We start from the raw sequence: 14223 nt of genomic DNA on the forward strand, positions 1-14223 counted from the left end.
GGTAATGACATGTTTAATCGGAATTCTGTTATAATAAAATTGAATGTACTCCATGATCTCAAAGGATCTGAAATATAAACACGCTGAGTTCAAGAAGGGACAGAGAGATTGCAGCCGTCTGGCGGCACTGACAGACTGATGTAATGATATTTAACAAGATTAGAAGAATAGAACACAACCTATCACATTACAGCAGATTCGATTATGTTTTACTTGCGCCTGAAATGTCGGAAATTCAAGTGCTGCATTTTTATAGTAATAACACTAGGTCAAATATTTTACATTTATTCCACATGAACATTTGATTAGAATGACATTTTTGCAATGTGATGTTGCAAGTGCGGAGACAAAATATCGGAGACGAGAATGAATTGGATACATGTGAGTCTATTTATAAGTGATCAATTAAAATATATCACTAAAATCAGAACAATGTTTCAGCAACAGTTTTAACACTTTGTTACGCGACCTAAATATAATCACATTTCTGCAGATGCATAGTTGCAAGTGTAAGAAATTTCTCATTCGTTCTTTTGCAATAAAATGAATGTCGCCAAGTCATTTAGTTTTTACTACTAAAATCATTTTAAGACATCACACACTGTTTCTGTATTCACGTTTCATTTCAGGTTACTTGAATGAAAGAATGAAGTATAGTATTTCATGTTGAACGCTGTCTGGAAGAGGTGAATTAACCCAAATATGATATCAACGGACAGACGTACATGTACAATAAATAGGCCTGATGACAAAAGTATAAACACGCATTTTTATAAATCCACGGTGGTTAGGCTGTACTGAATGTAGTTTTATTCAAAGACGTTGTCAGTTGTGTCCTCTCCAGGTCTTTAAATGATGTCCTTTTATTAAAATACATTTGTAAAAATTTTGTTCTGAACTGTGTGCTCATAATACAATATAATACAAAATTTATGGAATTATTTACAAGCGCAATGATATCCATAAGGTCTCCCAGAGGCAAATAAACCTCGTGAAAGAAGTCAGGCACAGTCGCACTGAGGACAATAAGCAGTCCTTGTGGAAATTCTGTAAACAGAAACAATATAATCACAACCAGAAGCATTCGTGTAGTTTTCGCCTGCCTATTTTCTCGCCGAAAATTGGTCGACGTCGCAGATAATCTCCGCCTACGTTTTCTTCCCTTTACATTCATACTTATCAATAAGCTTCCACTAAATATTGTCATTAGAATACATGGAATGAGTTTTGCCACCACTGCATATGTAATAACGTTAGCTAACACAATAGGCTTCGTTTCATTTGTAGCCAGCTTAAGGTCCTTTATCATATATATTGTACTATTATCGGGTAATACAATTTTATCGAGCTCATTAGTCAAGTAATTTGGAATGAGTATAAGCGTTGATGCGACGTAAACTAATGCTATGACTTTCTGAATAGTTTTGTAAAGTCTTCGTTTCGCAACAGTTCCTTTGGTCGTTGATCGAATCTGCACAAATCGGAATACTGCCAGAGAAACTCCAAGCCATATTGATATTGTATGTGTTGTTGCGGCAAAATTAATCAAAAATAAAAAGTACACAGCCCAGGGGTATGAATATTTTTCTGGGGACATGTCGTGTGGTGGGAAGGCACAGTAGAAGTGTATCACAAACGGAACGTATGGTATCATGGTCAGTATATCTGAAACAGCAAGCCAAGAAAGAAGCGCGTTCGTTGGGTTCCGCATATCTTTTCTCGCCAAAACTGTAATATTTATAATGTTAGTTGTGATCCCAAATATGCAAACTATAAGACTCGTATAGCCGTGTATGGATGTGAACCAACCACCAATTTGCATTAGAGGTGTCATTTCGGATTCTTCGGGTGGCGTGTCGGTTTGGTTGACCTCCATTCCTATCTCGGAATCAAACATTTGTACTAGGTAGAAGGTATCCAAAAAGCATCACTCACACTGAAAATATAAAAAGGGACATATTTTTGTATTATAAACGATGACAAAAAGAGAATAAATGCATTTTTCTCACACTTACTTTTAACAACGACTTCCTAAATATATCAAGTATATACACATCAGATAAAACATAAACAGTTCAGTAAATCTATGGGTAGTCTAGCTGATAAGATAACAAGCGCCCAATCAATATGGTACTGTTGAAAACACTGAGGTTCTTTACAGTCTAATTGAGTAAATCGTGAACTTTATAACCAGTCTGAATCAGTTTCATTCAGACAACACTTATGATATTTTAGAATATATTTTATCTGTATGAATATCCAACCCGTGGTGATTTGTTAAAGCAACAATAAGACAGACATTGTTTAACCACATCATTAATAATCAATTAATATTTATCAGAAAACAGAATTCATTATTAATCAATCGGCGCGTTTTTGTCAGATGACTTTAATCAAAGTTTTATCTATTAAAATAAAGAAATAGGCTGTAATCATGACTAATTTGTGATTATGGTAGTACCATTGCAAGTATATATTCATAAATTTAGTACATCATTGACACTTGTATTGTTTAATTACCAAGGCATGCTTATTTCACACCTTTTCATGGTAAGAGATGCCGGTAAGGTTAAACTATGTCTTTCAGAGTAATTGTTTTGTTTATGCATATGATACAAATGTTAAGCTTATGCAATCATTTGAACTCCCTAATGTTCATGGCCATTTAAACAAACGAAGTAATATTAGGCTGTAGTACTGGTGCTAGTCCTTATATTGCATAGCAGAAACATTACCTCTTAATGAATATGTTAGTAACATTTACGGATGTCTCTGTGAATCCTACTTTATAATGTAGCAATTACTACAGCTGTAACGGATTTCTTTTTTATATCAAAGATGATGCAACCTCATCAGGGAATGCAAACATGCCAAAGCAGTCGCAGGTCAACTTCAAATTTAATAATAAATCATATTACAATATTCATTGCGCTATTGAAATATGATTAAAGATTTCATAGACCTATGTACAACATGTCATTTATAAAACAAGTTATCACTAATCATGATTACGTTCATTGAAAATACTCATAACGAATTACAAACAAACTGTGCAGTAATCAAGACGTTATTAATTACCGTATTCATAATATTCTATTCAATTAAATTTTCAATTAATTGACACAATGTAAGATCGAGGCGCAAAACAGCTTCCCGAAAGTTCGATTATCATTTGCCTAGATTTATTTAACAGGATAGAATATAAAATAAAATAGAAACGGTACTCTATTAAGCACTTTTGTCTATCAAAAACAACCTATTGAGTTGACGCATTCGTTTACAAAAAATGTTAGAGTAAAGCCTACGAGAGTCACAACAATCCGCATTGTAAGACAAACTCTACAACATCGCTGAAAACGCATAAAAACTATTGTTAGGTATGAAAACATAATAAAACATACTTGCTCGAAAACTTCCTCACATATAATGAAATATCTGACGAAAAACGTCATATGTCATATATTCTTCATGAAGATATAAAACAGCCAAAGTCAAAGAGTGACTTGCATAATTGCGTTCGTTGCTGACATTATTTGGCTTCTAAGTTTACAAATCATGAACTGTGGATGACCGATGCTCGTTGTAAATTGTTTGCAAGTTCTGGAATAAAAGTTAATTTGATGTTTGCAAGCGGCTTTGTTTTGTAAGATAAACTCTTATTCAGTTAGATGTAGTATAATCAAAACGTTAACTTTATGTTCTACATACAAACCTAATTTGTTAAAAGCTTAAATACATAAAAGATGGAATATAATGTTTCAGATGGACGAAATATTTTAAATTACTAAAGTGGGTTTAAATTGATCTAATCTAATGCTGATAACTACGTCTAGCAAATAATTTCTAGAACTGCACAAACAAGTAGTTAATTTTGTACTGTTAATATACATGAGATTTTTTTTGTTTTCTGAGTTTTATGCGTAAAAGTACTTAATGATTCATTTGCACGTAAACGGAACTTTGGAGCGTGATGGTAGAAGCGCACAAAAAAACGGTTTAAACTCCACAGTGATGTTTTTGAACCTGTCAAGACCTAAGCGGATCCCCACTATTCCCTTTATTTGTTTCGTCCTTCCCTTTATTTGTTTCGTCTTCTTTGTATATATGTTTTTGACTATGTATACGAACTTTTGTGGATATCTTAATAATAAAAAGCATCAAAAACTACGCTGCAATAAATTGCTGGTCTATAAAGTTCTGGTCCTGCATCTGGATATTCATCATTGATTTTATCACCGTTAATACTGTGGTCTGGATAAGAAAATGTGTGTTCACATGAATCTCTTTTTATGACCAGTTCAGTTATAACAATTACTCGTAACTATTTGTTAGTAGCCTCATCCGTAAAATTTATCGCAATATATATTCTGATCAAAAAATCTCTTTCGATTAATAAAATTTCTTATACAAAAATCGAATTATTCAGTTATAAATTACATACTTAAAACGTAAATCCGACGAACCAACTTAAATGTTTTCAAAACAAATACAGACTGACTTGTATAACATTATCCTCAGAATCTAGTTAGTTTCCTAATATGAGCCGTTCCATGAGAAAACCAACATAGTGGCTTTGCGACCAGCATGGATCCAGACCAGCCTGCGCATCCGCGCAGTCTGGTCAGGATCCATGCTGTTCGCTAACAGTTTCTCCAATTCCAATAGGCTTTAAAAGCGAACAGCATGGAGCCTGACCAGACTGCGCGAATGCGCAGGCTGGTCTGGATCCATGCTGGCCGCACACCCACTATGTTGGTTTTCTCATGGCACGGCTCAATTATTCATTTTCAAATCAAGTAATTTCTTAATGTAATCAAATCTTCCTTTCAGTACTGCTGTTAGAATTTCTCGTACGGAACTAACTGATGTTATATGTAAACAAATAGATTGTCTGTTGTTTATTCATGAATAATGTGCAACTGTCTAGATGATACAACCGTTTTCGCGGCTAAAATAATAGTTATGTTACGTGTATGAAAACAAAATAATATTATGTTTATAGTATAATTGTTTTGGCTGATTCATCAAGCATATTTCAAAGTATATTTCGAGAAGGCACGCTATTTTATACATAACAGAAATACGTAATCCTTTTTTTTGCCAAGTTTTTTGCGTTGTCAAGATTTTGGTATAATTCCAGCTTTATCGTGATGAGATATATATTATTAAATAAGTGTTTATAAAAGTGCTTCCGTTTCAGTTTTGAATGTTCAACAAAATTTGTTAGAGAAAGCTGTGCTGTCTTACTGGTAAAAAGCTTAACCGAAGGCCTATGACAAAAGATAAGACACAAGGATTTTAACCCAGTCGGACCAAGTTCAAAGCATTGCTAACATTATTGATTTGTTGTTGTTTTTATTGCAAGTTAAGAAAGTCAGTAAAATGTTATCTTTATCTTTTATCAAAGTTATGTATACATCACATTAATTTTAACATGTCTGGTCATTTTAACAAATTTTATCACAGTTTAGATATGGAAAGAACAGGTAAAAGGCGTTTTTGGATAACTGGCCTGGCGAAAAGTGACAATTCGCGTAAAAACTGTGGAATATTAGACAGCGTAAGATTTTGTATAACAGTTAAAACGACACAGACGCTGCTTTTTCTCTTGATCAGGAGTTCAACTGGATACAATTCTATTCATGGACTTTCCAAAGTATTCAATCTTCTAGGAAACTGATATTACGTTTGTATTACAAGTATCTATAACTACGTGAGATGATTTTAATGTCATTTTTTTCGGAATCAAAGAAATATAGTTATACAAAATAAACGAGAACGAAATCGGTTCGTTGTGATGTTTTCCCTTCCTTTACATCAATCAAGACTGATTGTTTTAGTGCTGGTATATAGACTTAAGAGTTTTTATACTACTAGCATAAGACGTTGTAGTCTTTGTATCGGGCTTGTAGTCTTTGAAGTGATGGCAGACAGACTTGATAGTGCTGGCTTGTAAACTTAGTATGGTACTAGCATGCAGAATTGTACACCTTAATTTATGATTCTGGCTTATAGACTTTGTAGACTCAGGCTTTATTGTGCCGACATACAAACGTTGTGGACTTAAAGGTAACTGGCATGTATACACATTTGCAGTCATAGGCACTATGATCGGCATTATGACCAGTTTAGATAGATGTTATATTCCATGAATTTGCAAGCAAACTGATTCAACAAAGACGACCGCAAGTCGTAGTTCCGAGATGTCTGTAAAATAATGTTACCGTAACTTGTGTGTTTCGGCTTACGATGTGTTAATTACTGTCAACATAATCGTTAATCCTTTCCATTATCTATGTTTGGATGTATAAATGATAAACATTAGCATAAAAATGTAAAGACAATGTAGAACACAATGACAATAAAAACGTATTAAGAAACACAAAGAGACACCGACCTCGAACGGTTAGGGTTACAGGCAAAAACGTGTTCTTAATCCTAAGCATGTTTTAAAGATACAAGAAATAAAAATGCAGTGTATATTAAAGTTACCCCAGTCGGCTTAATCTGGCAAACAAAAGGCGGAGAGGTATATGATACAAAGAATATACGTGTAAAATGTAAGGTTTATAAATCTAAAGAACCGTACGGCCAGTAGATGTTTCTAAATATATAAAATGTTTTCCGTCTTGTACACAAGATACATAAATATAAATAAAACTGAATCATTTAAATATGTTGCATTTAATTGTTCGTCTTTTTGACAAACACAGTTGACAAAGCTCGTTATATTTACGTTACGTAAATTATACACTGTATTTACAAGAATAGCCTCGGAAATACTGTAGTAACCTACTATAATAAAATTGATTACCTCATTCATCAAAACGTAAGAAAACTGTTCTGCTAAACGGTATTCCATCTTTTTAAATATATAAAACTATCCAAATTTTGTTAACAATAACTCGTCACATAACAGTACATGTTTTTACAATAACACAATCTGTGGTTTTCAGAATGAAACGTTGACCATTACACGTGTTAGTTAACCCCATTCTTTTGATATATCCGCTTATTAACGACCGCTTGAATATGTATTTTAAAAATAGAAAGACGTATCATCTCATACCATAATCCGCTGTTATATTGAATTGTGGATAATTCACAAACGATTAAAGAGGCTTAAAATTTAAACTAAGCACTACAGATAATGTTTTACCGCATCTGTAATATATGATACTATATGTGTATTTTCACATGAAGGTAAAAACCTAAAATACCAAGAAAATGCATTTATTAAATGGAATTTAAAGCCAACTTTAGACATTTCTTCAACCCCTGGCATTGAAAGTATATGGAAGCAAGACATTCATTTTCCAATTAAATTTACTAGATTTCAAAGGATTAATATTTAATTTAGTTTGATTGTATACTTGAAGCCCTCCCGAAAATGACAGTCGCTGCTTAGTTTTTATAATAAAAGTTTAATGCCTGATAGTTATGGTTGCCGTGTTTATAAACCTTTTTTTTTGCAACATCTGTTCGACCATAACCCTATTGTGTTATTTAACAATTTTAATGACATTCCGAAATTGAACCATTCGTTCAGTATTACAATGACAACTGTCTTAAGCTGTCAATAAAAACATGAAAATTACGATACTAACAGTAATGTTGTAGTCAGTACTGGCCACAATATCCCATAAATATATATGTAACAAGCTAAAATTGTTTCCAAATCAAGTATACACCGATTTAACCTTTACCCTGCTAAATTTCTAAAATGAACTGGTCCATCATTCAATTTTGGCAATACCATTTATTATTCAAAGGGGTGTTCACTGAAAATTTACTGACTGAATAGCGAGCAGTGTAGACCATGATTAGCCTGCACGGATGTGCAGGCTAATCTTGGTCTGCACTGGTCGCAAAGGCAGAATAACTCGCCGCCAGCAGGCTAAAGGTTAACAGGTAAATATCACTAAAATTCCAGTGAATGTTAAACAAAGACATCGCCAATACGATCTTTGGGGAAACCACAGATTGTATTAATCGAAGAATTGTAAGAAATAGTCACCTCTTGATGAACCGTCACAAGGATAACATGAATGGAATTCAATTTATAAACACTACGGAACAGAAAGTACATGTATTTCAAGTCATAAAAATATATTCACACCGTAAACAACAAAACAGTCTATAAATGAGTACTGATGAACCACTGAAAAACAACTAATATTTTGCCAACTGTTATTTTGCATTTTTATAGGCAATAATTGACATCTCACCCCGCCTATGAAAGGTCTGAAAACAATAAATTCAGTCAAATGCATTTCTTTGATAGAAGACAATCATTTGAGCGTATTTATCGTTACAACTCCCCCTGTTATACATTGAAAGAAACCCACTCAAAGAAAAACAATAACCGAAATAAACCGTGCTAAGTGGAAGATCAATGCCTTGTAATGACAGTGATCAATCAGTACTATCTGCCTCCTTCTCCGGGGAATTCGTATGAAATATGATCACGAAAAACCAGAGAGAAAATGTCTCGTAACATTTGTCTCGCTGTAGACCTGTGTCGAACATTATTACTTATTACCAAAGCCATTAATGTAACATCAACTACCACGCGGTAAAGTCTCATCCTGTACAATAAAGTGGGAGATTAGGTACGTGGATATGTTTTATAAGAGTTGGGAATAGACATAAAATGAGATATCTGAAAATGATGAAGCATAGCTTCACGGATGGAGAAAATGCGTTAACATTGTCTACATGTTTTAAAACCATTGGGAATATTTAAAATAGAAGCTAATTTCTATATTTTTCTAGCGAAAGAGCGTTCAAATGTGAATTCATCTTAAAGTAATCTAGTAAAAAAAGCTTCGTTTTGTTTATCTGTAGCTGAACTAAAGCACTGATACGGATAAAAATGCAAGAAATGTCAATGCTGCAAAAGTGCTTTGGATTTGTTACGTAATGTGGAATTAAATGCACTTTAATATATTTATACATGATTATCATTGTTACCCACCACCAGCATAAGCATTGCCAGCAGCGCCATTGCATATAAATATAAACAATAACTGGTATAAATATTAATATATAAAAAAAGATAGAGATGCTCAAGAGGAAAACCGTTCGTTTAATTATTGTCATCGTTTATTTCTCTCAGAAAGGAATCTTTAATTTATGCATGTGCCATACTATAAACGAAATAAAAAATAATATATGTGTTTCTATAGCAAATGAAATGCAAATCATGCCAGAAATATTGTTCTGTAAAATAATTTAGCAACTACTAACATGGATATTAAACGCGGCAAAATGTCTAACTTATATAGACAATATTATGCTTTTGCATCATTCCGTTAATTGGTCTGATAATAATATGAATAGTTGAAGTTTTGCATTTTGCAGAGATTCCCCTTGCTATTAATTATGAGACACTGACAAAAGCTTATGTTAGAGATATAAGGTCATAATTTACGTATTCCCGAATGTATCTAGAGCAAAGAATTTTTCACAGTTGAGGATTTCGTTTTGGTATAACTGATAAATACCAAGTTGCTTAACCCCCACGATTTTTCCCATTAGTTTATAGAAAGAGCTATATTAAACTAAACGCAGACCTTTGAAAACGATCCCTTTTCAAAACTTCCGTTTTAAACTTGTACGAAAATGTCTTATCACCGTCAGCGGTTGTTCCTGTCGTAGATATAATGTTTGTTTATTTGTTGGGGATTTTTTATTACATAAAGCATGTAAATACAATGCCTAGCGTAAGTACAAACATAATATTGAGCACAATAAATTCAATACATGTTTTTATGACCCAATAAATTATATTTCAAGGCATTACTTTGTGTTGAATATAGACCAGTTGTATAGTTAAAACTATGGACCGGCGATTGATATGCATATTCGTGTAATGATAGAAACTGTGTAAAATTATGAACAGTCCGTTCAATATTTCTTTGTATAGCTAGCGAACAGAAATGTCAGCTAACTAAGAGCATCCCGATTAAAGTCTGAAACGTAAGACTTTGAAATTTCAAGGCTATTTTTGCCGTATACGAGCATGTGCAAATATTATACGGATTTTACCTAGGACGAAAATGGCATGTCCTACAAAAAAATGGCTGTGCAAAGTTTCAACAGTATTGATGCATAACAAGGAGTTACCGCAACTTGAGTTTTTAAAGTTTAAAATACGGGCCCAGCATAATACGTGTATACACTTTTACAGACTTTGAAATATTGAATTGACGTGACATATGTTTATAAAGGCTTAAGTAAGATGTAAACTTACATTTTACTGTTAACTGATAGCTGACTAGAGTTTTATTTTGAACCATCGCCAAGCCTGTCTAAGATAATTTTAAAATCGATTTAATTAAGTTGCAACCATATCCAGATCAATAGTTCTTTTCTGATCATTGATGTCCATATAAACGTTTATGAATGCAACCTCAAATTAAAAGAAAGTAACGGAAAATAATGAGCAGTAATACAGCACAATTTCCAGTTCCTCACATGGTTGCTATGGTGACATACAAATTCGTTTATGATATTACACAGAAAAAAAAATTATTATCAGTTACACCATATCTTATATCTTTCTTTTTCACGAGCAATTGAAACTATAGATTCTTTATCTTTATGCTCATTTATCTGACTAAAGTGACAAGATTTTATAAAAATACGTAAAGGTTATTGACGAAGGGGCCCAACGTTTCTCATCATGTTTTAAGGTGTATTAATTTTGTGCTCTTTCAAAAATGACTAATTTAATATTCTGGACGATTTGCAGAAAACAACCTTTATCCGCCTTCTCATCGTGGAAATACATAAATGACGTCATAAATAACATCTGCGATAATTTACGTTCTCTGCGAAATTCCAAATTATCTTCTTTCATATAAATTACCAGGAAACATCTGATTCAGCTATTTTCTAAGATTTTTTTTTTACATTTTATGTATCATCGTTGAAACTTATTACGTTAATTGTGGTTGATGATTTATTGAATTAAACATGACTGCATTCTTCTTTTTCTTCTAGCGGTACCACGGGTGGTAAACGCGCAATCCAATTCCCACTGGGAATACGCTAAAAATGGGTTGCGCGAATTCTGGTGCTGGTGTTGCGCATCAATATATACAAAATCGAGGTAGGTGGGATTTTGTTTTTTTAAATAACGACATATTTACGAACGTTTTCGAAAAAAGCAAAATGCTACAAAAATGAATAAAGATCATATGTGTGAAATAACAACTTCATAATTTAAGAATCAGCTCTGTTATCACGAACACTCTGCTGACTCGAACTGTCAAAAAAGCATAAAATCATGAAAAATGCCAATTTTCTAACTCTTGTGCCTTCTTTATGGAATTGTGACGCTTCTAATGATCAAACACGTGTAAAACAGTCATGAATATTACATACACTTGAATGAAATGTCGCTTTTGGTGGAAAGAATGGCAAAAAAATAATCGGGAATGGGGTTGCGCCCCGGGAATGGAGTTGCGCGTATACATTATATACATTATGATGTATACGAGCAACTCCGTTCCCGTAAGCAGGATTTGAAGCAAACAATTTTGATATTCGTTACTTTATAACAGTTGCGTTATCATAAGACGCATCAAATGTCCTCAGATTAGGCATATGAGGTCAGAAACGTCCATTTTTGTTGATTTCATGCTTTTTTCACGCTTCTTGTCGCATGAGTTTTTGTGAAAATAGAGCCGAATCACAACTTGCAAACTGGATATTTTACACATATGATGTATTATCATATTTGTGTCGAATCACGGGTGGTAAACGCGCAATCTAATTCCCACTGGGAATACGCTAAAAATGGGTTGCGAGACTTCCGGTGCTGGTGTTGCGCATCAATATATACAAAATCGAGGTAGGTGGGTTTTTGTTTTTGTAAATAATGACACATTTACGAGTGCTTTCGAAAAAAAGCAAAATGCTATTCGACACAAGAATGAATAAAGATCATATGTGTGAAATACCAATTTATTAATTTAAGAATCAGCTCTGTTATCACGAAAACTCTGCTGGCTCGGGCTGTCAAAAGAGCATGGAATCATGAAAAATGTAAACTTTCTAGCTCTTGTGCCTTCTTTCTGGAAATGTAACGCTTCTAATGATCAAACACGTGTAAAACAGTCATGAATATTACATACTCTTGAATGAAATGTTGCTTTTGGTGGAAAGATTGGCAAAAAATAATCGGCAATGGGGTTGCGCCCCGGGAATGGAGTTGTGCGTATACATTATATATATCATGATGTATACGAGCAACTCCATTCCCGGTGCGCAACCCCATTCCCGATGATTTTTTTGTCAATTATGTCCCCGTAAGGAGGATTTGAAGCAAACAATTTTGATATTCGTTACTTTATAACAGTCGAGTTATCATAAAAAGCATCAGATGTCCTCAGATTAGGCATATGATGTCAGAAACTTCCATTTTTGTTGATTTCATGCTTTTTTCACGCTTCGTGTCGTCTGAGTTTTTGTGATAATGGAGCCGAATCATAAATTAAAAACCAGATATTTTACACATATGATGAATTACCATATTTGTGTCGAATAGCAATTTTTCTTTTTCGAGAAAATTTATTCTTGTCTCATACTAAGCAAAATCATAACTTCACATACCTCAATTTCGTCTTTATTTACGCGCAACACCAGCACCGGACGTTGCGCAACCCATTTTAAGCGTATTCCCGGCAGGAATTGGATTGCGCGTATACCACCCGTGCGAATAGCATTTCGTTTTTTTCGAGAAAATTCATTCTTGTCTCATAGTAAGCAAAATCATAACTTCATATACCTCAATTTCGTCTTTTTTTTACGCGCAACACCAGCACCGGACGTTACGCAACCCATTTTAAGCGTATTCCCAGCGGGAATTGGACTGCGCGTTTACCACCCGTGGGTACGTTCTGTCAAAAGGACTTTGAAACATTAAAACAAAACAACGATTAGATAAATATAAAAACAAAACTTTAACCATTTAGATTACAAACTATTCGGAAATATTAACTTTCGAAAAACCCTGTCTCAAATGGTACAAAACCAACAACAGGTGTTAACATACGCTTAAATGTTTTATTTTGATTTTTATTCATATTGACATAGCTATAGGTCAAATGGCGACGTGGGAACCAAGATTCCCCTACGGCCCTTATTCCGGCACGGGTGGACATCTGAACCCAGAATCACCATCCTTACGTAAGCAAGCTAGACGGCTTACTCGAAGCACAATGCAACCGTCATGGAATATAATATTCTCTAGATTTTGATTATAATTGAGATAACTTGAATAAATCTGCTGTTATTTATTTGTTTTTTTTTTTTTTTTTATATGGCGAACGTTCAAGCTTTTGACGGGAGCACTTAGAAACACCGACCTTCCGTGAGTAAGAGGGACGGCTTCCACACATAAAGAATTCAACGCCAGGGAAATTTATGATTATTTCGATAATAAGAAGTCCCGCAGCTAATTATAATTATGTATCTGCTGTAATTAATTATCAAGCATCAAGTAAAAAAAAATAACGCCGATACTCCCTAAACTAGGTTTATATAGATATAGACATATGTTTTTTTTTTTTGTCTTTCGTCAACATAACAGAAAGCAAATGTCAGCGATATTTTCATTGTCAACGGACATTCTTTATCATACCATTGTTACAAGTCATTTGTTTGTAAAAAAAAAAAAGACAAACATAATTAAAGTACTAACGTTCAATTAGATAAATACAGTTGTACTTACTCGACATATATTATGTGTTGGTATAAGTTCATTTGTACTTGTAATTAAAATTATTCCAAGTATGTTTATCTTATCCCGTTATACCTAATAAAGTATACTAATTTATATTGATACTAACACTCGTTTACACTGAATGAGTAAATTTATTGCTAAATGTTTTTTTTTTTAAATATAACACATATTATCATTCGGCCCCTTTTATCATTTCCCCTTTGAAAAGCCTGCAAATTAATTAAACGCTTACTAATAAATATTTAAAATATTCCTCTATGTTCAGTTGGTCACTAGAACAGCACTACACGCTATGAATAACTAAATGCATTCCTAGTTAAATTATCCCTATAACAGACTATTGGATCATCGGCTTTCTGTGTTTATACTCCCCAGTGCGCACAATTGATGATATAGGAGAGGCTGTACTCCCGTGCGATATCAGCACCAACAGTCTCTACTTCCATTACATTACAAAAATACATTTTAAG

At 33.6% G+C, this 14223-nt stretch overlaps 1 protein-coding gene across 7 annotated transcripts in view; it reads right to left on the bottom strand.

Annotated features, from left to right (window-relative positions):
- Positions 1-272: 272 nt before the first annotated feature.
- The window catches only part of LOC123527916 (G-protein coupled receptor dmsr-1-like), an 80212-nt gene continuing 66261 nt past the window's right edge, over positions 273-14223 (bottom strand). For 4 of the 7 annotated variants that reach the window (XM_053523665.1, XM_053523669.1, XM_053523666.1 and 1 more), the window contains exon 2: positions 273-1936. In XM_053523665.1, the coding sequence (XP_053379640.1) occupies positions 788-1897 (1110 nt within the window). In that variant the 5' untranslated portion in view covers positions 1898-1936 and the 3' untranslated portion in view covers positions 273-787. Of the gene's footprint in view, positions 1937-3401; positions 3571-13741; positions 13903-13985; positions 14097-14223 lie in introns of those variants that run through there. The other 3 variants (XM_053523670.1, XM_045307651.2, XM_053523667.1) reach the window with 3 other exon arrangements.

This window comes from Mercenaria mercenaria, chromosome 14 (assembly GCF_021730395.1).
Source record: "Mercenaria mercenaria strain notata chromosome 14, MADL_Memer_1, whole genome shotgun sequence".
Lineage (NCBI taxonomy): Eukaryota > Metazoa > Mollusca > Bivalvia > Venerida > Veneridae > Mercenaria > Mercenaria mercenaria.